The sequence below is a fragment of the Meleagris gallopavo genome, chromosome 2 (genome assembly GCF_000146605.3).
Source record: "Meleagris gallopavo isolate NT-WF06-2002-E0010 breed Aviagen turkey brand Nicholas breeding stock chromosome 2, Turkey_5.1, whole genome shotgun sequence".
NCBI lineage: Eukaryota > Metazoa > Chordata > Aves > Galliformes > Phasianidae > Meleagris > Meleagris gallopavo.
Window position 1 is genome coordinate 7552766 of NC_015012.2, and position 24281 is coordinate 7577046.

The window sequence follows — 24281 nt, forward strand, 5'->3', positions numbered from 1 at the left end:
TTTTCTTTTCCTTCTTTCCCAAAAAGGAATAGAGAACCTGACTCATAGTGTGTGAATCTAGGAGCCATCCCCTAGCAGCTTTATACTGCGGATGTATCAAAACAAGCTTCCCTTGTGTTACTTCAAATACATCTAAAATGCCTTAGGATTAAAGCAATCATCTGTAATATAATATCTGTGGCTCATTGTTGATTGGCTCAAAACATGAAATACAGCTTTTTTTTTTTTTTTGTTAACAGTCAGTGTGTTTCCTTCGGTGTCTACCTTCACCAAAATTCTGCATTCCTCATCTAATCCTGAGATATTAAAATAATTAAGTAGGATAGTCACGGTTCTACTTAATTAAGCATAATTGAGGTTTGAGATACTTTGATATTAAAATGTATAAAAGAAAGCATAAAAAATGGCTTTGCTGAGCATATGCAGCATTATTTCTATATACTGCTGCCTGTTTTAAACAGTAAACGGGGAGCTTGCTTGCCTAAGGACAGTTAGACGGACCTGCTAGCAACTTGTTTAGCCTGCTAGTCTTTATCAGAGAGTGTGTAATTCTGTTTATCGGACCTATGTGAAGAGTTAGCTCTAACCAAAGTAATTATTATAATTTTAAAGATGTGCAAATTTGATTACATCGGTGTTTATTCTTTTGGGAAAAGTGGTCGAAAGAAAATCATAGTTCTGCAAGAGCCATTCGGATATTTTTGCTGTATGTAAATGATATATTATTAATTGATTAGGGAAATGCATTTATTCAGCAAATGGTACAGAATGATTGTTCCTTTTGAGTCACATAAAATACAATTTCACATACTTTATTATTTAAATATATGAGGTCCTAACAATAAATTATGTGACCTAGAAAAACACCAAAGCATTGGCATCAACTTCTAAATTACTTCTTTCTTTCTGACCAAGAACCTTGTTCTGTAATAATATCTTACATGCAGAGTTGCTTTATTATAGATGTTGCATGTACTTTAACTGCTGTGCAAAGCACCTCTCCCATGTAATTACACAAACATATTCTTAATTAATATGACTGTGTTAGCGTGATCGAGCAATGGAATATTTTTTAGGTGTGTTTTGCAATTCTAAAGGAAGGCTGACAAATGAGGAATGTGGTTACTAAATGTCAGTGATCTCATGAAGAAATCCTTGTACAGGATGAAGGCCAGGACCCTTACACAGACTTCATTGCAATCAATTGCCTTAAAATACCCTTGAACATCTGCTGATGCCAGCATTGCAGTATCCTGATCCTTAAGAATCTGTATAGAAAAGTATTGTCGGATATGAAGAGCACTTGGAGGAGTTGGAATAGTTTGTTTACTTCATGTGGGGCTTGACTATATCAAATTGAAATACCTCTACATATCTTCAGTACAGTAGAGTATAGTTTTTTTGTGTTTCCTACTTCTGTGGTTTAATCTCAGAGTGTACTGAAGATCGGGCTTATGCAGTATTATGATGCTCCATTCCATAGTTTGAGTCAGTTGCTTTTTAAAACGTTTGTGCTTTCTTCTGTATGCCAATGCCTGGAATCCTTGCAGGAATTTTAGCTTGGAAATGGACATGGCTCCTCTTCCGATGTCCATTAATTCTGTCGTTCCATTTTGAACTGCAGCAAGGCAGCACAGAGTATGTATCATGATCATGGTAATCATTAATGCAAATAAGATAGTGCACGTTCATGTGTAGTCATGTAGAGAGATGGTTTTTTGGCTCTGTGATTTCATAAAGCTTTTGAAGTTGTGGCCACGCAGCTAATGAAGGAGGAGGAGTGGGTAGATAAATAGAGTAGTTACTTCCCCAGGACATTTAGCTGAAGCAGCTGGATTTGGTAGAGTGCCACTTTGAAGGGTAGATCAGCTGGCTGCATATAGGGAAGCTGGGTAATGATGCACAACTTGCTGACCAGTAGTAGAAGCAGGAATGCAGCAAGACATAGGCCATCTCCAAACACACAGCAGAGCTGCCACAATATATAGATAGGGGAGTCCTTGACAGTGCCAGTAGGCATTTTGCCATCACTATCTGGAAGCTCGTTATGCTCACTTGATGCCAGTCGGTTGCAAACTAGTTGAATATTGAGAAATCATCTGTTGGGACTGTTGGAAATTTCTGATGCTTTTACGGAGGAGGCTGCTACGAAGTGCAGCAGTTTCATAAGTAGAGTGCTCATCCTCTCTCTCCTTTCCCATTGCCCAGTGTAAACAAAAATGTTTGTGGGAAAGAATGCCTTATAGGATGCTACAATCACTCTGTGTCACACAGACTTGAGCCCTCCAAGCTGCTTCTGCCAAACGTATCAATTAGGGGAGTTGCTCAGAGAAGAGCAGATGACACAAGTTAGTCACTACAGATAAAACCCCTGCACGGTGTCTTGATGGAGTATGTCATCCCGAGGCAAGTTCGGAACACTACTGGATGAACCAAGCTGAGATGGCAGTGCTGCAGTTTGCCAGGACGGTGTCTTTGTCTAGGGGATGCAGCAGTCAAAAGGGGGCACTAATCACTAACGGTTCGGAAGGATTTGCTGGACCTGCAGGAGGCATGCTGTAGTCACACTTTATCTTTGCCTCTTATTCTCTCGTGATCTGTACGAGTGAGGAAGACATGGTTGCTGCAAAGGCTGTTTCTCAGCGTACTGAAAAGAGAAATGTCTGGTGACCTTTCAGTGCTTTAAAGAGAGAGGTTTCAGCATGTCAGCAAAGTCCTGGAGCTGTGGAGAACATACAGGTACGGGAATGAGACCTGCTCAGCTGTGAAGCGGTGCAGCGAGGGATGAAATGTGCCAAAAAGCCTGGAGAATGGGTAGGAATGTGTCTGAGTAAAGCCAGGAAACCAACAAACATCCTTTATAAAATTCTTCCTTTTCCAATAAAGATTATTTAAGGTGACATAAAACATCAAAAATTCAGGACAATTAGAGTCTGAGAACATCACTTTGGGGAGGTCAGCTTAACTGCCCTATCTGCTTGAATGTCTTTTTTTAGACAAGCCCTGTGTTCTGGTGATTGCCCTTCCTCCCAGATGTATGGCTCCACTAGAGCCATACTCATTTGGCAGAGTTTTCCCATGACTGCTCAATAACAGTACAGTGGGAAACCCACAGAGAATTAATCCAGTCATGGTTGTGCTAATTTGCAAAGAAGTTAGTGAAAATAAGGGGAGTTTGTAATAAATGCAATATAAAACCTGTTTACATGACTGATTCTTCTCCCCACCCTCATCAGCCTGGCCTTACCTCATTCCAGATTCTTGAGTTCTAGCTGAAAGCATTTCTGTGAAGAATGCTACCAGGAAAATTCCCTTTTTTATCTTGGCTATGAAAGACTTGTATGAAAAACCTTTCAGTGGAAAGAGAGAATCAGCCTAAACGTGTTGCTACTGAAAAAGGATGGATTTATAGTCAGTAGTTTGGTGTTCTTAAGAGGGCTATACATTTAATCTTCGATCTACAAATGATTTGAAGAGTCTGCACATAAGCCAAAAGAAGTTCTGTTTAAATGCACCATCTTCAGCTCTAGGTATAACCAGAAGGATTGTGGTCTTTTTGGAGGGATTTTTCATGACAATGATTTCACTGCACAATTTCAGGGGGCTTCTTCTATATTCACTTAGCTGCTATGATATTTTCAGAGAAAACAAGTTGGTTTTTCAGTACTGTGTTCAGGGATGAAGTAGACTGTCCTCTTAGAGCTTGTAGTGCCAACAATCTACTTGGCTATTTCTAGGGATGATGCAGACAGTATAACACCTGTCTTCTTCCAGTCTGATCTCTGGGAATGCTCATTGTAAGATAAATCTCTATGTATGAATGGAATGTTACTAAAGATGTATTTTCCACATTTTAGCAAATGAATATGGTTTGAAGCAGAGACTGGGTCTCCTCTGAAATGCATCAGAAGCCTGGAAGAGTTTCAGTAAGCTAAAAAGTCAGCATAATTTTGTGTGCTTATGGGCAGTGGCAGACCTTAGATGAACAAATTCTTGCCAGTTCTTTTTGATGCATTAGTTTTCTGAATACTGTCTTTTCTTCAGAAACGTAGCTACAAGTATTTGTTTTTTTTTTTTATGACAGAGTAATATTCAACCCATGCACTGTGTATTTAGTGTGAGAGAAATCTGTATTATCTTTGTAAAATGCACAATTAGCTAAACTTGGTCTTTATGCAGTAAACATGCACTTTGAGTAATCTTCTCATGGAGAATAATGCAGACATTACACCCATTCTGATATGTAGGAGATGATCCATAGGGGGAAAAGATACATGTGCGTAAGTCAATTATTTGAGAATAGAGCCCTTAATTTCTTCAGGCTTTATAAAAAGAGTTTGGGCATCTGCACATATTTATTTTAGAGATATAGGGGTAAATCTTCAGCACAGAGCGTGGAACATTCATTAATGTTAATGGGATTTCTATGGCTAATTCCCCACACACTGGCTAAAAATTTAGCCCAAAGAGATTTGAAAAGTGATGTTGAGAAGCAAGTTGGGCAGTTAGCCTCATTACTTCCACGTTATTAACTGCTCTATCTTTCCCTGGCTTTGCATGAACACTAAGATATACTTAACAGTTAATAATAAAGGACTGTGTGTTAGATACAGATTCTAGTATGGAGGTACAATGATGTGGCTGTATGAGCAAATTTTAGAATACGCCTTTTGGGTATTTTCAGAAAAAAAAATCAGCAAAGCAATAGAACAGAAAGGAAAGAAAATGTATTAAGGTATATTTTTAGACAGCAGAACTGGTTTGTATTGCTAGTGTTTTTAGTACAGATTTAGCATAAATATGAAGTATAACTTAAAAAAAATAAATAAATTAACATTGCATTATTGGGATCTAAAGTCAGAGTTGACCAGCTCTGAGCAGGAAGTCGTTGGATTGAATGACTTCCAAGTTCCTTCTAACCTAAATTATTTTACAGTTTAGTATATAAATCATATGCTTAACGTGGCATTTTCTTAGCATCTTTTCGGACTGATTTTCTCTTGTAAAAGATAAAATATGGTTATCTGAAAAGTTTGAAGGATGATTGAAGCTAGGCAAACCTGAAACAATATTTTACATGCAAGTTAAAGAATATTATTTTAAAAGAAAATACAGGCTCTGATTTAAGAAGCCTGTCAGATTTATGTTCCTGTTTTTGTTGTGCTGAAGATACGCAACAAAGATTGTGTGTGAAATGTAAACACGGGTGTGCATACGTCAGCCATTAGAGGGTGCTTCTGTGCCAAGGAACTCTCACTCCTTGAAACACGATTTGCTTAACTTTAAGCATTTGTAGATTTAACTGAAGAGTTATTTTATGTATCCCAGAGTTATCCAGTTTCTTCTTTAATTTGACCAGTGCCACTCTTGGGATTCAGAGGACTGAAATGAGGATAATTGCAGGGGGTAAAATGACTCAGAGCAGCAAAAAATTGTACATTTTGTAATTGCTAATATAAAAACATAAGAAAATGTATAGAAACTCCATGCAAATGAAAAATGATACAGAGATGAACATATGTACTTTGTAGCACTTGCTTACAATATTACTGCCCCTTCTAGAAAAAGGCTCAATCATTGTAAGTCCACTGCATAGAGTGGAGTAGGAATAGTAAAAGCTGCCAAAACTTCCAGAGGGTTTCTATAGAGCATCAAGGGATATGTAGAGGAATGGGCAGGAGCTCAGAAAGGGAGTAGGGACAGAAGTCTTCTTTTCAAAAGTTTTTTAAGAAGCCATACAGCTTCTTAAGACTTTAACTAAAAGGGCAGCAAAATGTCCCTTCAGGCGTAAGTCTGAAAATTTGTATTGCATTTATGTATATTGGTATATTCACAGTACCATCTGTGTATGAAGGGCTGCTGGTACTTCTGTCTCCAATTGTGCATACACATCACTTACATATCTTTTTCTTGGATTGTAAAGGACTCTCTTCTCAAAATACATTGTTTACATTACATGAACACAGATCACAGTTTTTTCTATTGTACCTAAATTGTCTAGTGCAGACTCCAGTCAAATGGTTTCTAGTTTGATAATAGATTCTAGATGGAAAATGTAGTGTGTCTTCTTAGCTATATCAAGCAACAGAATAGTTAGATGTTGTGAGCATCTTGTTATTTCTATATAAAATCTGGGGATTCTGAATGGATACACAGAATGCTTGGTAGCATAAGAGTCCTTTGAAGACATTAAGCATCAAAAGTAATGTCACACATTGCTTAAAATGTAGTTGTTAATAGATTTTTCAGAGGGATTTTTAAATTAGTCCTACGACAACTATGTAACAAGGCACTAAGGATTTTTAACACAGTGCTCAGTAAACTAGCTCTAAGCTAATAAGTGTGTTTGGTACTATTCTTGTTCTAAATTACAGTACTGTAAATATTTGCACAAAATGTTGATTTACACAGTCTGCTTACTAGGACCTTGAACCAATCTGCCCAATAGTAGTGTTTCCTCTGAGCTGAGTGACAATAGTATCTAATTTTAAGCTACAGACTTCTGAAAAGATAGATCTTTCTGCTGGTAGCATAGCACTATTTGAGTTTGAAACAGATATTTTTTTAAAATTGGAAGTAGGCAGGGAACAGTAACTAGTTAAGTAGAAGCAGAAAGTCTGCCTAATCTTGTCTTTTAGTAAGGTAATTACTGCTTCTAGTTAAATGTTTCATACTTAATAGTTTTAACAATTTTTGCAGGGTTAGTTTCTTCAGTAAACATTTCTTACATTATCAAGAACTGTTTCGTAATACTTTTTGAAAAAACAGTAGCATAAATCACACAGAATTGGAAAGGGTCTCGAGATCATTGACTCCAATGCTCTTGCTAAAGCACGTTCCCTTCACTAGGTCACACAGGTAGGCATCCAGAAGGAGACTCCGTTACCTCTATGGGCAACCTGTTCAGTGCTCAGTCACCCTTACTGTAAAGAAGTTCTTCAGCATGTTAGTATGGAACTTCCTATATTCAAGTTTTAGGCCATTGCTTCTCGTCCTATCACTACACACCACTGAGAAGAACCTGGCCTCATCCGTTTGCCTCCCACCTCCCTTCAGATATTCATAAACATTGAGTCAGTTCCCGGCCCTCAGTCATCTTTTCCCCAGGCTGAACAGACCCGGGTTACTCTGCCTTTCCTAATAAGGGAGATGCTCCAGGCCCTTTATTATCTTTGTGGCCCTCTGTTGGATTCCTTCTCGGAGCCTGAAGCCTAGTAGCACATCACCAATATCATGTAAAAAAAGAAAGTCATTTATATGGGGAACTGCTTCATATTCCTCTCTGTAATTCATGTACACATGCAAACTAGTTGGTCATTTCTGAAGTATTGACAGTTGACATAAGTTGTTTTATGTTTAAAGAAAATAACAAAATATGTAAATTCGATATGTACATTATCTTACAGAAATTAAGAACTACTAGTCTACAGAGTCTGTTGTATTCTCTCAAGACATGAAACTTGGGGTGGTGAAAGAAATTGCTGGAATGTCACTACTGACATCTAGCATATCAAATAAAAATACTGTTATTCTTTGCTTTTCAGATGGACGAAGCTGGTCGTAATATCATATCTAGCAGTTTTCATTCAGTAGTGACACTATTACCAGTCAGAGGAAAGTCTTCCCTAGGAAGTGCTAGATCCTGAAACACAATTTATCTTTACAGTTAATTCTCAAATTTGCAGGGATGGCTCTGGATGTTAGTAAAACTGTAGTCTTTTTGTTGTATCTCAAGTTAGAGACCAGAACTATTTTAATTAGTAGCAAAAGACAATTCCAGGCACCTTGTTGACAGTATGTCTTACTTTGCTGCCCTGATCGATAGAACAAAGTTGGGCTTGAGCTTCTGGCCCTTGAAGTGCTTGTATTTGGATCCCCAGGTAAGCAAAAGAAAAAAGGTTTATTCAACCCTTTATTTTTTCTCGTAAGCATGTATTCTTGGATGACGCTTAACCACGGCAGGAGCCAAACATAGTCGTGTGATTGCCCATCTTCTAGAGAGCAGTCTGTAAGAGAAGCTAATGGTGGTGAGAAAACTGGTGAATAAATGTAGTACCACTGGTTGATTCCATTTGACAGGAAATTTTTCACCTGTTTATTTTTTTTTTGGTAGCTGGCTTTCTTAAGTCATTGTTTATTGTTGTCAAAAACACTCCCTTTGGCTTTTTTGTCTCCCTCTTTCCTCTCTTCCCACCTTGCTGTTTGTGTGTCTCTTACCACATGGTTTACCTGTTTCATTGGTGTTTTTTAATAAGGTAAATTTCTGAAACTAGCTCCACCTACAACCAAACATTTTTTTACTCATGGGTCTCATGTGGTAGAGTAGTTCCCAGTTCAATGTTAAAATCCCTGTACCTTTTATTTTATATACAGCCCCGCTGCTCAACAATTTCAAATGTGATTATGGAACGTTTAAACAAATGCATTTTTTCTTCAAAGTTATTTTTCCTAATGCATATCTGTGTAATTAAAACTGAACATAAACTACACTGTAGCATTACAATCAGGAATTAATTATTGTAAATGAAATTTTCATTTTTTGTCTTTCCTTACTGCTAAGGTGAGTATGGCTTAAAATTGAAAAATATTGGTCCTTTTCATAGAAACCTGTTTGAAGATCATAAGGGAGAACAAAAGAAGAAAAGCTTTTTGTTTGTGTTTGCAATCAAATCTTTCTTAAAAGGAAGTCTGGCACACAGGCGTTGTAGTTTTTGTAATATTACATTGAAGAAGGCAAGATACAAGTCTCACTGGATTAGCTGGAATTCAAGTGTAGCTGAAAAGCCATTTTTAAAAACAAATGCACTGAGCTACCAAGAAGCTCAATGAACCTCACAAATGGTTATTCAAAGTGATTTTCAAATATTACCAAAGCTTATTTTATTGCTTGACTAATTTATTGCTTGCAACAAATGAAAACAGAAATAGAATGTCATCATAAAGAAGCTACTGTAAATGACTGAAATGTCTAAACATTCTGGGAAAGAACACCAAAAACATATTTATAGATGTTAAATATCTAAGCATAATCAACGTTTGTTCTAGTAAGTTTATCCAGCTCATACAATGCACTCAAATGGTATTTCTGTTTTTAAGGTAGCGTCCAGATTTGCAAGATTTGTAAATCAAATAAATGTGTTTACCAACGTGCTTATGAAAATTCTGCCAATAAATACTCAGCATGCATACTATAAAATGGTAAAGGCCAGAGCTATACAGTTCAGTGAGAAAATTGCATGTATGTCACATAAAAAAAAAAAAAAAAAGGAAAACGCTGATGTTGATGCTACATTTTTGGTGCCATGTTGACTCGCGTTCTCAGGAATTGTATTAGTAGTTTCATAGCTAAATCTGAAATACTGCATAAAAGTATAAAAGAACGTTATTTGCTTAGGTGCAAGTACAGTTAAAATTGAGATTGAACTATATTTAACTCATTGCTTTGGACTTAACTATGGCTTTGATCACTGTTATAAACAGTAGCAGCTTATACTGCGTGACCAGGTGATGAACTAAAGAACCCATTACTGATTTCTAATCCAAACCCATGTTCACATTTTAAAGACCTGCTGTTCCTTCCTTCCTTGCAAATAGGAGTTGCTGCAATGGTAGGGCAGGGGAGCAAGGACTTTGCCAGTACTTGAATAACGTGCAGGTCCTTTCGCCTATTGGCACTTGTTTCTGCTTAGCTTAAAAATAGAGATTTTATCTTCTTCTGTTTACAGTAAGATATCACTACTGTGAAATTTTGTGACCTACTGGCCTTGAGTACTGAAAAATAGCTTTATTTACAACAACAATCACTATCTAAAAGAATAGCGTAAAACAGTTTGACATTTAATACTTCTGTAATTACCTTATGTCAGATGTCAGGACTGAATATCTGTGGTTTGAATCACTTATCTACTATCTGATTTATATAAAAGCCTTCAGGGTCTTTATCAAAATGTGTATATGAACTTTTCACTCTAAGGAATAAAAACCTGGGTCAATTATATCTATTTTCTGTGACCTTCTTAACTTTTCACACTCGCTCTGTCAGAGCTGTTACAGATCATAATACTTGCCTGTAGTATCAATTGGAGAATGATTGCTAGCTTCATTAATGTTATCAGAGGTGTGGCTGCTACATAAACTAAATATCTTCTTGACAAATGGCATTACTTCCCTCAAATTCATTCTACTTCACCGTTGCTCCTCTTATCTATTCAATGAATCTATAACTGTCTTTCAAAAGAATGCCCCAATAATATAAATAGGAGGTTTGTTTAAGAAGGGAGGTAGAATGATTTGGGCAGTAAGCTAGAATTTACCAAGTAAGAATTTAGTTTCGCATCCTGTCATCATCATATTGGGTCACAGCTCAGCAAAAATTGTGCTTAGGTTCTAACAAATGAACAAGCAGTTAGATGTCAACAAAATACCCCCGTGTAGATTTTTTTCTGTAGTGTTTCCTTGAGCTTCAGCACCCTCTATCTAGTGAGCACAAAACATTTTTTTAGTTTCCATCGTGGAGAATGAATGGGACAGCTGTCTCTCATCTGACAATTCACATCCTCAGCAAGAGCCTGCACGGCTTTTTGGCCATATACAACTGTTCTGTTTCAGAATAATAATATCTCCAAAACTTTTGCTTAACATAAATTAAGTCTGGCTACATTTTTTTAAATGGAAGCTACTTATTGACGTAGTACTACTGTGAGCTTTGCCAAGGTGACCAATTCAGGATCAGCACCTCAACATTTTGAATGCAGTGAAAATATTATGTATTAAATTAGGGCCAAGAGAATTGTTGTAGAAGTAATCTTAAGTAGTGACAACTGGAAATTAAGTATTTGTTCTGTTTTGCGGCATTTACAAAATTTCAATGTGTTATGATACATCAAATAGCCTCAGTGTTTTTAAGGTGCTTTCTATATGCCTTGAAGGATGAAAATTCAGTAAATATAACTAATTGTCATTGCAGAAAGGGTTGTATTTAGTCTCATAAAACAGAAGAAAAGCCCTCATAAAAATTAATTCAGCGAATCATGTTACAACTTCACTGTATATGGGAATAAGTTTACAATGTATAATTTTCATGCCAGAATTCTTGAGTTATCAGATAACGTATTTCCTTTCAATGATTGTTCTGCAAGCCATATTTAGGCCTTTCTTACAATACAAGTTTCACTGTGTATTTCAGTACAGAATGATCCGTGTGTTGTTCACCCATCTACCAAATAGTTTTCTTACTTAGACTGGGAAAGTTAGCCTAAGGAAAGGAATTTGCTTCATTCATGTGTTTCACAAAGACATTCTCAGTCATCGATGTCGGCTGCGTTAGAGAGAAAGGAAGTAACAACAGTAAATATTTGCATTAAAATTTATGATAATTGAACAACTTGTTATTTGTATAAGCTGAAAATATTTTTAAACCAATATTGTAGTATGAGTCATTATGCACTGAGAAGACTTATAAAAGCAAGCTCTATTTCTCCTTCTTAAAATTGGAGGTTGGTGTTATGAGCAGAGGGCCTGATTTTCATTTATACTACAAAATCTGTTCTTTTCTTGGTGGAAAAGTAGTATAAGGGGGGAGTAAATAAATATAAAAATGAAGCTCATTATGCTGTTAAGAGAGCAAAAAACTCAGGCGAGGAGTTTCAGTTCCAGGTTTTCAAGATAGTGATGGTGAGAAGAGGTTGACCCGGGCTCAGCAAAAGTTGCAGCAGCAGACAAGGAGATGAATTCAACAAAAGCAAACAAAAGAAGAAGATCAGCCAGTGTCTGCCTCTGAAGAGGAAGGTGACATACTGAAGCTAGGAGTTGGAGTAGAGAAACTGGAGAGCAGAGAGTAGTTGGTGAGATACCAGCGGAATAGCTGGGAGGTGTATAGTTGTGGGTGTCAGCACAGCAGAAAGGATGGAGACAGCCAAAGCCAGTTTCATATAAATAATTACTGTAAATTTTACATAGCTAAAATTTTTTTGAACATAGTATATTTTACTTGATATGCTTTATACAAAGAAATTATATCTACTCAAAGTGTACAGCAAATAGCCACTAATCAAACATACCTAGTTTGATGTAAGCTTTATCTTACAGAGTCAAATATCATGCCTGTGAATCGTATCTGTGCTGCAGGGAGTTTCTCTCCTTGGTGAAGGAGAAATTTGTCATGAAAGGGAAGAAAAAACAGGCAGTGACTTCAGTTCCAAATATTATAGCGTGGAAGCATAGAATAAGCTGTAGGGTGACCTGGTGACTTAGCTTGTTGAGCATTTCTTGTTTAAGTTACAAATTGGATATAGGGTAATGAATGAACTGTAGTGATGCCAGAGAGACAGTGCTAACTGTTAAATGGGCAGGCAACAGGAGGCAAAACTAAAAGGGGAAGGGCAATCTGTTCTGAAATCTAAAAATAGTAGGTTTATTGTGTAATTAACCTGCAATTAAAAATATACATAGATTTTTTTTCTTGGAGTGCATTTTTAAAGTTTTGGTTTGTTTTTTTTCCCCAAATTAGCTTTCTATTTTACCTGTTTCTGCTCCTAGAAGCAAGTGTCCTAAACCACAGGGAGATATTTGAGGGGAATCCCGTGTTTTTCACTGTGAGTGTTGGATTTCTGACAGCTTCCCTGGAAGGAGCATATTGTTACCAAAGGCTATTGCATAGCCTAGTATGATAGAATCATAGAATTACCAAAGTTGGAAAAGACCTCTAAGATCATCCAGTCCATCTGTCCACTTATCACCAATATTACCCAGCAAAGAGAGTACCTGTCCAAGCCACAGGCTGCCAGCTTCTCCAGGAGGTTACTGTGGAGCATCTACTTTGCCAGGTAACTGTGTAACTGCTCTGAATATCTCATGCAGGGCATAGTTCCTAATTATTTGGCGCAGCCACAGCAGCAGTTAAACTGAAGGTGTCAGGGTGGACCCTTGATATAAATTTCAGCATTTGATGATGTTACTTATTTTCTGTATCAGTGGTTAAAAAAAAGATTTACTAAACTGGACTTTTTTTTAAACAGAGCAATCTGAACACTGATACTGGAGCAGACAAACCATCACAGAACATCTCCATTTGTCAGTAAGCTTTTTGCAGCCACCAGACTATCTCTGCCTGTTTGTGGAGGTGCTGTGAAAGCAGTCAGCGTTGCACGAGCCAGAGAAAGAACCAGCTATTAAATTGAATTCCAGCTTTACCCTACCAATAGATTAATTTTAATCTATTTTTCCCAATTTCTACTCAGTTTTAAATGGAGGATGTGGATTTCTTAAAGCTTCTTTATGTTTTCGTGCTTAACTTTTTTTCCAGCAGCAAACAAACTGTCATCTCCATTGTGCTGGAAAATATTGATGTGGTAAATGGTGATCTGTGATTGCATGACTTTGAAAGTCAGTGTGTATTCTTTCAAAAAGATCTACAAGAAAATTAATTCATCTGAATCAAATACCGACTTTAAAATGTATTTGTTACTGAAGCAATTTCTCTGTAGTGTATAAACTGAGGATATTTCAGATTAGGATACTGATAGACTGGACGAGTATTCTGGGGACAGATGGCTACTTTCAATCACACAGCAGCAACCAGCATTCAAATAATTAACTGATTTGGGAGTGCTTGGAGTCCAAAGAAAGGGAGAAGCAAAAAGCTAAATTCAAGGGCTGGTTATTTGGCAAAATCTCTTTTACTTCTTCAGAGATGCAGGGAATTTTTCTTAATCTGGATATTCAGTACAGAACTGAAATGCAGATTTTAAGAAGTCTGTTTTTTTTTACATTTTAATACAAGACTTTTATAAAAAAAAAAATTACAAGTACAATTTTTTGTTTTAAATATGTGTTTAAAGAATGAATATTTAGTGTCCATTTGAAAGCTTCCCTCTACTTTTGGAGGATTTCCCCTGTGACACTGACATTCAGTGAAGGAATTAATGCTTGAAAGTCTTCTGGGGGAGCAACGTCCCATGGTGTCAACTTATATAAGTTTTGGAGTCGTTTTAGGAAGTTATGTTAGATTATTTGTTGTGCTGAAGTATCCTAAACTTATCTTGTCTTCTCTGCAGTTATACCATCTTTCCAGGTGAACAGATCATCTGCCAATCAAGGTCTTTTTTTTTATTTTTTCTTAGTCAAACCATGATAGGATTTGGAGTAGTTCACTCAATTCAGTGACTTTTTATTAGTGAGAGATCTAATCAAGAATCCCTGGGCCCTTGGGGAATGCAAGTTTTGTTTCACTTTCTAAGAAAGGAAAGAAAGTGAAATCAAATAAGAAAATTATAATATACAATCTTCTTTTACAGTAGTCCACATGAAAAACGAGGGGTTGTCCTCATTTATATTTATACCACAAGTGGTTTCCATGTTCAACAGACTACCACGCTGCTAATCTCTTTGCATTTTTTTCCAAATCTCATTCTCACCCAAGGTGAAAGTATATTCCATTTACTAGATGTGCATTGTGAGCTATTTCTTTCTTTCTTTCTTACAGGACTATGGGATTTAGTAAGTCAGCAAGACTTTTTGTACATTTGGGGATCAGTGTAAAGAAAATACTATTTCCACTTGCTGCTATTTCAGTGGATTAGGCAGTGCATCAAAACATACATATTAGCTTCAGTGATAATACCTCAAGGTCTCATAGATTTGCTGGGACTGTGATAGTTTCCTTGATGCTGCCTGAGATCCTTGCACATATTTCTCATCATAGCACTGTTGACAGAACTGTCCGATAGTCCTTTATGTGATGAAGTTATAGACTTTGTCACAGGAGTTCTGCAGTCATGTTCCAATTGGTTCATTTCTCAACTGAAAATCTGAATATTGTTTAAGTTGTATTAATAGAAAAGAAATGAAGATTTAAAAAAAAAAAGGCTCCAAGAAAAAAGTTGAAGTGCAGTAGCACACTAGCAGTGGCTCTGAAGTAGTGTGTTGTGTCTTGGTAAGCTCCTCTTCCAAGTCCAGCTTTCAGTGGATTCTTAGGTTTAGCAAAAGGAACCAAAGTAATTGGTCTAGCTGCCCACTTAGAACTCGAGCCCTAAGGGAAGTTACTATGCAGGCAAGCCTATTAATTGTAGCATCTCAGAAGATTGGAAATGCTCCATTGAAATACAACACATTCTCTAGAAAGAATAGCCAGATGGATTGTTCGACAAAGCAGAGCAGGGTTCATAACTGTAATCTATGTGCATAATATTTAAATGTTTGTGTTTTTCTTCATGTCTGCTGTCTTGTCGATCTTAATTGATTTAATGTGCTTTGTTTTTATTTGCAAAGACATCTATTTTTCTATCTAGCATTATAGCTAATACTTGCAAATATAAAGTGTTCAATGCTGTTTCATGACTATATTGATATTTCCCTATGTACAATGTCAAAAAAAAATAGAGGCCCGGAGGTCAAATTTTCATATCTAAGGAAGGTCTTTAAGTAGTGGCTTCACTTTTCCATGTTTCAAGGTATTAACTGTAGACTAAAGGTAGATTATCAAGTGTATATGAGAAGCATCAAGCACAAAGTTATTCTCTGTGGAAAGAGCAACTCTAACTTCAAGCAGATGTTGATTTGTCTCTGTATATGGTGGTTATATATATATATGTATGTCCTTTTCTTATTTTATTCTTTCTCATGCATCATTCATTTTATTGTTAAAAACTACAACTTAAGTACAACAAAACAGCACCAGTGGTTGATTCTTCCAGCAATTCATTTCCAAAAAACTTGGTTTCATTGGTGATAGATAGTAATTAATTTGTTCTTGCATTTTTTTTCCTTCTTTTCATAGTGCTAGGGCTCCCATCTGCCATCAGATGACTTTCTGCCTGACTGAGCTGCACCTGTGGTCTTTGAAGACTACCTTACGTATTAGTGGTGAGCTGTTACCTGTTAATAAAACAAAACAGCAAAGGCTGTTGATGAATATTAAATTGATATAAAATTCTGAATACTTAAATGAAGTAGGTTTTAAGCTTAGGAGAAAGAAAATTAGAAAGCAAGATTATGTTTGAACTTAGTCTCTTTGCTTATCTCATCATAGAACTGGAGCGTCCTTTCAACTCAGAAATGTTGAGATTATATTTAATTGGTTGCCTTTTCACTTTTGGGAAGATATGCCCTACTCGACTGTAAGCTTCAGCATAGTAACTAATTTGGGTGAATGAAGATCAATAGTCAACTTGATTTGCAGTGGCATTTTGATTTGTACTTAGCATGAAAATAAGAAATTCCTTCATGCTCTGGGTATTTTGCATGATTATATGAAGCTTTGTACATATAAGGAAATACTACTATTTTTAATTGATTATTCTAGAAGACACATAACTATTAACCAATACTTCATTCACCTTGTCTTACTATTGCTAAAATAAAACAAGCAAACAAACCCTACTGGGTTATAAATAGGTATATTGTTTATGACACTTCATGCCCATTCTACTATATTTTCATTGAAAACTGATCAAGTATGTTATTCAGATATTGACTCAATATGCCATAGCAACCTGTCTGTGTGTGAGAACTGTTCTGGTTCTGTAACAAATATATATTTTTTTATATATATTTTATATATAAATATATTTATATTTTATATATATATATGTATGTATTTTTAAGTTGGATTTCATGGAAAATTCAGATGGCTTAAGTAAGCATATAGTTGTGATCTGCTGTAATTGAAGATGTACTGTGGCATACTGTACCTATTTTCCACCTTTGACCTTCAGACTTCCTTCCTATGCACTTATTCATTATAAAATCCTGAGATGGAAGAGTGCTGTCTCTTATTTCAAAAGCTACCTGTCATGGCATTGTCTTTCTACATTTCTGCACATGAATTTCTCCCCATAACACGTTTTGAGTTTAGAATGCATTCAGAATGACATGCAGTGTCAAATAGATTGTTTTAAAACACTGCAAATTTAGGTCAGACTTAGATCTATTGGTGGAGCTTGCCATGGTATATCTAAGTATTTGGCAGTCAGCCACATCAGAAGCTTGGTAGCCCAAGCATCCAGATTTCTTTGCCATGGAACCTGGAGGACAGAGGGAGATACTCTGGGTAGGTGCACACTTGTGTTTCATGCTGATAGGCTGTTGGTATATAGCCAGGGCTTGCCCTAAGCCATAGGAATAGATACATGCTTTTGCATCTAGTAGCAATATAATAATAATATAATAATAATCTAGTAATACCTATAGATCAATATTGGATCTTTTGGATAGGCAGCTTCCTGAAATTCACAAATGTTAAAAAAAAAATTACTATTGACTTCAACTTGGCTCAGAAGACATTTCTTGTTATTCTAAGGTACAGTCTGCACTGTGTTTTTTACCTTTTATTGTGAAAGAACACAAAAGATGGTCATTAGGAAGGTGGTAAAAAAATACTTTTAAGTGTTGGCAGCTGGAAGAGAATCAAAGCATATGTGAAATGACAGCTGCAAATAAATGTAAGGACCTGGCATGTACTCCTTCAGCCCTAGCTTGCTGATTCTTGAAACTCTAACTGGTATTCAGAGTATATTCTGCAGTTTTTCCACTCTGACTTGCATTTTAACTCCAAGTACTTTGCTCCAGCTTGTTTGAAATGTGATTCTGAACTTTGCTTGCTAAGTTATGTTTTGTTTCCAGTGTTACATCATAACTAACTGTATTTCTATTTGATTAAATAGATGAAGACATTGGGGTACATCAGTACTACGACAAGAAAGAGCCAGGTAAAATAAACACCCATAACTAAAACTAAACAGGACTTCCAGATGTTCAGGGTTCTTTGACGGAGACAGTTCACTCTGAAAACTTCTGTTTTGAGTTTTTTAATATGTGCCTCTGTATTTCTATGAAGTAAGCATGAGTAGAGATTCATTTATCCAAGTTACTTCAGAGTATTTAAAAACTCTTTACTCAAAAGGAGAAAAGAAGGTTTTGGGAAAATATTTACATGACAAGGTACTGTGTGTAATTTAGTATCTCTCCAATACAAATAAAGTTATAAAAAACAAGCTTTGTGCCATCAAAACCTTATTGGGATTTTGTATTTTGTTTTTATATTCTGCTTCTGTATTCTTTTCACCTATTGCAGAATGCTAAACCACTGCTCAGACACTGTGCTTCACTGGGCATGCAGGTGCTGGCTGTTGCAGGAATTCGGGATTTGCTGCATCCCAGCAGAGGGCATCATGGATGCACGAGTGCTGGTCTGGCCTCCTGCAGCCCTCACTGCTATCTGAAATAGCCATTTCAGAGTGAATGATCAATTTTCTTTATCTGATTAATCCTGTTAATCCTGGAAGTTTCACAATGGGCCAAAAGGTCTCTTCAGCTGGAATTGCTTCCCATTTGCAGCCAGGTTGGAGTGGAAGCCTGTGTGGGCATCCCATGGGCTCGGTGTGGTGGGTCACCCGCTGTCTCTGTGCCTCTGCTGATAGACCGACTCAGCTGCTCCTCTGTGTTCAGTTGCAGCTCACTTCACTATCTGATGAGAGTGGAGGCTCAGTAATACTGGCCCACCTGTTGGGCCTCATAAGCCTTTGTTTCACTGCAAATTTAAGATATCTGACTTAAGAGGTGAAAACATCAGGACTGTCTTAATTTTTTTTTTGTAAATTTCTGTGTTTTATCACAAAATGTGACTCTTCTCTCTAATATTAATATTTGCTGACAGCGGTTGTAAGGATTATCGTTCACCTTTTCATCTGTTCTTTTCTCTAGGATCACAAATGAAGCATGGTTATTTAGAAGACAAGCAAAAGCTAGCAGAATGTAAGGATGTTTTCTCAGTTTCTTGTTATAGTAAGACAGAATTATTGTTTTGTATAGGTGATACAACTGGAAAAACTTAAAAATAACATCAGGCTGTTTCCAGTGTAACTTTCTGTCTATGCCATTTTTTTCACAGAATTACTATCAAAACAATGGAAAAGTTGTAACTACTCCTTCCTGGCATATTTGCAATGTGTTTTGTTTTGGTCTTTTTTCTATTTCACTAAGATTAGTAGTGTGTATTGCTTCTCAAATCCATTATCAAGAAGAGTCACGAAAATGAAAGTTACCCAGCATATGAGCCTAAAATATTTTCCCACTTAGTTCTTGCATCAAAACACCAACTACCTCAAATCTGAAAATTATAGCTAAAATATTTTCATCCAAAATCAAAATACAGGTTAATAATCAGCTGTCCTCACAGAACATTTTTAGCTTTGAAACATGTACATGGCTCCTGCATTATCAGTTTAAAAACAGTTTGGTTTATACAATCACATGGCTGTACTGTGACACATAAAGATTTTTATATGTACAACCTTTCTCTAACTTGAAATTTGCAACTCTTGCACAGCTATTATTTCTCAGAGTATACATTAATGGTCAAACATTATTACATGACAATCTGGAAAATCAAACTGACTTTTTGAAGTTTCACGAAGTAGTACATATGCTGGAAGAATTTTCTTAACATTGCATCATATCATAATGAAAATTCTACATGGAGTTGTGCACGTGTTTGAAGGCAAAGTGCGTTCTGGAAAGAGAAGTTATTTGCAGCGCTCTAAGTTAGGTTTGAAGCAGGATGAAACCTTGCTGGAGATGGTTATGAAGGTGCACATAGCTGTGTGGTAAATCTATACCAGCTATGGAGGGTTGTGTGTCAGTTAGAATCAATACAGCTCTGTAAATGTGGGGAGGTGAGAAAGGGTTTTAAGTAGGGAGGAGCATAAAGGATTTACATCCCTTGTGCTTCATGTAGCATTATTGAATAGGCGCTGGCTGTATGAAAAGAAGCAGGCTCAGATAAATCCAGTTATACAGAAACCTCAAGCATGCAAAGGAGCACAAGCTAGTACATCTTGTGGCTGTACATATTGGAGTGGCCTAAACAGAAAACAGAACAGACATTTCTTCAGGAGGATTGCTGGGTAACTTTATTCATGGCTGCTGATTTGTATATATATATAGTTTAGCATCCGTACAGGCAATTTCCCATTTTGCATATGTGGATACATATTCCAGTATTCATGAAGGCATTTATTGAAAATGTGATCTTACATGCCTAATTAATATTATCATAACAGTTCCACCAACGCTGGCTGTTGTCCAATAAAATACGAAGAGAAGTTGTATATTTGTGTGCTCTTTTGTTGATAGATGAAATCCTTTTTTTTTTTCCTTTTTTTTTTCCCCACTCCAGAACACTCCTTTTGTAAGCTCCTTTTTGCAGGGGAGTTTAAACACAGCTGTTAAGGCATTCAGTCTGGAAGTTGGTGTACAAACTGACAGCTTAGAGCTCAAAACTTTTAATCAGGTTTCCCTTAAATGCACTAGATTTTATAAAGATAGTGTGTTCTAATTTCTCATGTTGTTTATTGTGTAGTTAAGAATAGAAAACTACTCACTTTTAAATAATGCAATTTCACAAGCCTGATTCTCAGCCATGAAACAAGCCTACTACTAAGCAGCTCCAGTAAGCTTTGCCTCCTGTTTTCAGAGTTAATGTATTACCCCCCAATATTCAAAATATTTTGCTAAATTTTAATAGTTTTTGTTAAAAGACTGTGGAAGTCACGTGGTTTCTGATTTGCTTGACTAGGCAGATTCTTAGGAACAAATTTTCCAAGAACAAATCCTGTAAATAATTGTACTCCATAATATAACCTATAGTGTTCACAGTTACCTGTTGTTAGTACCTCTATATTTGCATATATTCATGCATAAATGTTTTGCAGACACGTCAGTGCCTGCTTTTTGAAACTGGGCAACGAAATGTTAGTTCTAAAAAATAGCACCTGTTGAAAATTTGGTAACTGAATCTGAGTTAACATACTGAATGTGAGATGCTTTCTCATTGCAAGTGCTTAGCAGCTGAGTAGGATATTCCATCCTGAGAGCTTTGTGCACAATTGCTACGGTGAATTCATGACCAGTGTGGATATTTCACGCTAACTGTTCCTACAGTAGAGCTTTTCAAAAGGAAATCACTTAACAATAGAAACCATAGCCATTTCCTTCCAATTATAGGTAAGTTTTATGTTTAAGGTATCGCCTAGAAAACCTAGTTTTATATTTCCACAGCTAAAGAAGCTCAAGTTGTACAACTTTTATTATATATAACGGCTGTTTGCATGCGCACATGCACATGCACACACTCACATGTGTGTATATATATACACACCTATATATAATTTTTCTTTTAAAAACTTTTTTTACCTCTTTTATTTGCCAGCTCGAGATTACCCTTGGATACTGACGAACAAACGACCGGAAAAACTGCGAGATACACTCAAGGAGGTTGAGGTATGTTTCAGAACTTTCAAGAACAGTAACAAATGATCTGGTTTTCAAACCCCTTTCAACAGCTTTAATTTTCATCAAGATCCAACTGTCCCTGTGTTGATAAATGTGCTTTTGTCTGGCGGGCTGTTCCACAACCGCTGGATCTTTGTGTGGCATGCTTCATCTATAAACTTGAAAATCCAAAGTAGGTTAACTGATATTGACAATGCATACTGCCAACACCATTCTCTGTTTTCTGTTGTTCTTTAGGACTTAATGCAAAACAGTCGATGTGTGCTGAGCAAATGGAAGAACAAACGTATCTGCCAGGTAAAATGTTTTGACTAGCTCTTGCAATGTTCATTCAGTGAAGCTGAACAACCATTCAGTGATGGATGCAATAGCATTAACACGTTAAATAATACTGAAAGTCATGGGAGTTTTTAATGTATGAGGCTCTTACTACCTAGATTGTGTTTATTTATGTTCCTAATATGAAATAGATACTACAAAACAAAAATCTGGGTTTTATCCACAGGAAAAATTATATGAACGATGCCTGATTCTGTAAAAGTTTATTATGGGGGAAAACTGAAAGCAACTTAAAGCATGGAAAAGCAGGCTAAGAGAATGATTACAATATATAGACAAGTCTGGAATCTGTTATATTACATTTTTTATCTTAATTACTTACATCTCTGTGAAGTTTTTTACTTCATGCTTACATAGTATGGGAGGGAGACTGTAAATCTAAGCTAACTAAATTATAAATAAAGTAACAGTAGAAGACATTGTGATATGCAGCACATGTATATATGTCCTCTGTCTACCTAAGTTTCATTTTTGTATACAAAAAATAACTTTTCACATCCTCATTAGCACGAAGTAGTAGGATAGGTGGGAGATTGGCACATTAAGCATATGCATTAGCTTCTTAATCAAGAGTTTGCTCTGAAGGACATCTGTAATATATAAAAGCTCCTACAGCCTTCATCGTTTATGAGGAACATGTGTGTTTAAAGCTAACTTCGTACTGTAGATACCTGTGTTACTGTTTCTAAAAAGAAATTGAGTTTTTTAACTTTTATTCTCTTTTAGTTTCATAATTTTTTTTCTACTCCAAATAGTTTCAAATGGATATTAACTGGATGACTGTTAAATATTTGAAATATATTGCTGAGATTCCTGAAAAGTCTTTAGGAGCAGCAAGGTTTTCTTAAACACCTGACACATCAAGTGCTATAAAGTTTTTTTGTATCAATAATAAAGATGTTGTTGCCTAAGCCTATCAGATTGTTTTTGCCTATCAGATCTTATCATTAACAAATGAATATAATTCGTATACAGATTACATATTATTCATCAGTGAACGTTAATCTAGAATGGATTTAAATATTAATTGCATGCTAATTTAGATGATTTTTTTTCTGTTGTTATTGTTCTGATTAGAAAAGGAATGTGGTTAAGAAATACTAAATCAATTAGCTCTAAGTGTGTTCATTTGCTTCTCAGTTTGCTGTCTCTTCATTTGCTTTCTCGGTCCCTTTTGTTATCATTTTCCTTCTCCTCCAGTCTGTATATGCGTTAACCTGCATCCCTTACCAGTGCATACTTTGGAACAGTGCACTTCTTGCCAAAATTTGATTGTTCTTTATAACATCTCCATTTGACAATCAGTTGTGTATAAAACACTATTTTTAAATTTAACATCCTCTAAATAATTTCTGCGTAAACAAAGAGCAGACAACACAAGTTAACTTATTAATTGTTCATAATGAAAAATAAGACAGATGGCTCTATATCGGATTGAATCATATAAAGGGATAGAACATAATAAATTGAGTAATTTTAAAAGTTTTTAAGATGACATATATAGTAGGTAGCCAGAGTTAAAGTTACAGATAAAAATCCTATTCATCTCTTTCTCATTAAATTTTACTTTTAGTTTCTCAATCACAAAACAAAATATTAATAATATAGTAATGAATGATAACTGAACTCGCCAACAGCATTTATAATTTTCTGCCAAAACCATGGTGATATTCCACCTTGTCTTCTTCAGTAATATAAGCTGCCCAACAAATGAAAATAAAATATGAAAAATCAATAGTTTGGAAGCATCTTGATTAGAAAACCTGTCTTGTATCAATGGTTATGTTTGCACTGCTCATCTGCCTTTGAACGTTCCTGCAGGAAAAAAAAAGACACGTTTTGAAATTCTGAAAAAGAGGTTATCCACTTATTTTTTTTAATTTAGAACAGGCGACTGATTCACTAGAAATGGTGTGATCCTTACAACAGCACAAATGTATTCATATTCTGCTTTGGATAGATACCAGAGCAGCTTTTCATGGAAAAAGGAGAGACCATGTTTGCATTAACTTTCAAGTGTAGTAGAAAGCAACAGCATGGAAAGCATGGAATAAACTATCTGTCATAATTTTCAGTGTTTTGGGCTAAATTTGATACAAATGAGTGGTGAGGCCCTGGAACAGGCTACCCAGGGAGGTGCTTGAGTCAGCATCCCTGGTGGTGGCCAAGAAATGTGTAGATATGGTACTAAGGTACATGGTTTAATGGGTATCATTGAAGGATGGTTGGACTGGATGAAGTTGGAGGTCTTTTCCAACCTTAGTGATTCTATGATTCTATGATTTGAATTCTAGTATCTTCATTTTTTTAGCTCTCCATTCTATAATAGTAGTGTAATGCCAAATAAATTCTATAATAGAAATTAAAATAATTGATTTCTATTAATTATAATATATATATAATTAATAACTCCACAACCATGTCTCTTCTCAATAATTGTTCTGTGTATATGAATCTGCTGTATCTCTAGCTGAGCCAGGAAGCATTCCCTTTCCTTTGTAATAAAGATACGCTATGTGAAAACTCAGTGTTCGCTGTATCTTTGGTAAGACAGAATGAATAGAAGGAAAAAAAAAAAAAGTTAACTGAAAGGAGATACGATGATGGCAATATTGGAAAAAAAAAATAGCATGAGTTCTCACTGTACAAGAAGA

General features: G+C 36.0%; 1 protein-coding gene across 5 annotated transcripts in view; it reads left to right on the forward strand.

The window, feature by feature from the left end:
- The window catches only part of WDPCP (WD repeat containing planar cell polarity effector), a 142703-nt gene that overhangs the window by 31431 nt on the left and 86991 nt on the right, over positions 1 to 24281 (forward strand). For all 5 annotated transcript variants that reach the window (XM_010706458.3, XM_019612552.2, XM_019612554.2 and 2 more), the window contains 5 exons: positions 15776 to 15861; positions 17661 to 17705; positions 18700 to 18750; positions 21206 to 21276; positions 21526 to 21585. In XM_010706458.3, the coding sequence (XP_010704760.1) occupies positions 15776 to 15861; positions 17661 to 17705; positions 18700 to 18750; positions 21206 to 21276; positions 21526 to 21585 (313 nt within the window). The remainder of the gene's footprint in view (positions 1 to 15775; positions 15862 to 17660; positions 17706 to 18699; positions 18751 to 21205; positions 21277 to 21525; positions 21586 to 24281) is intronic.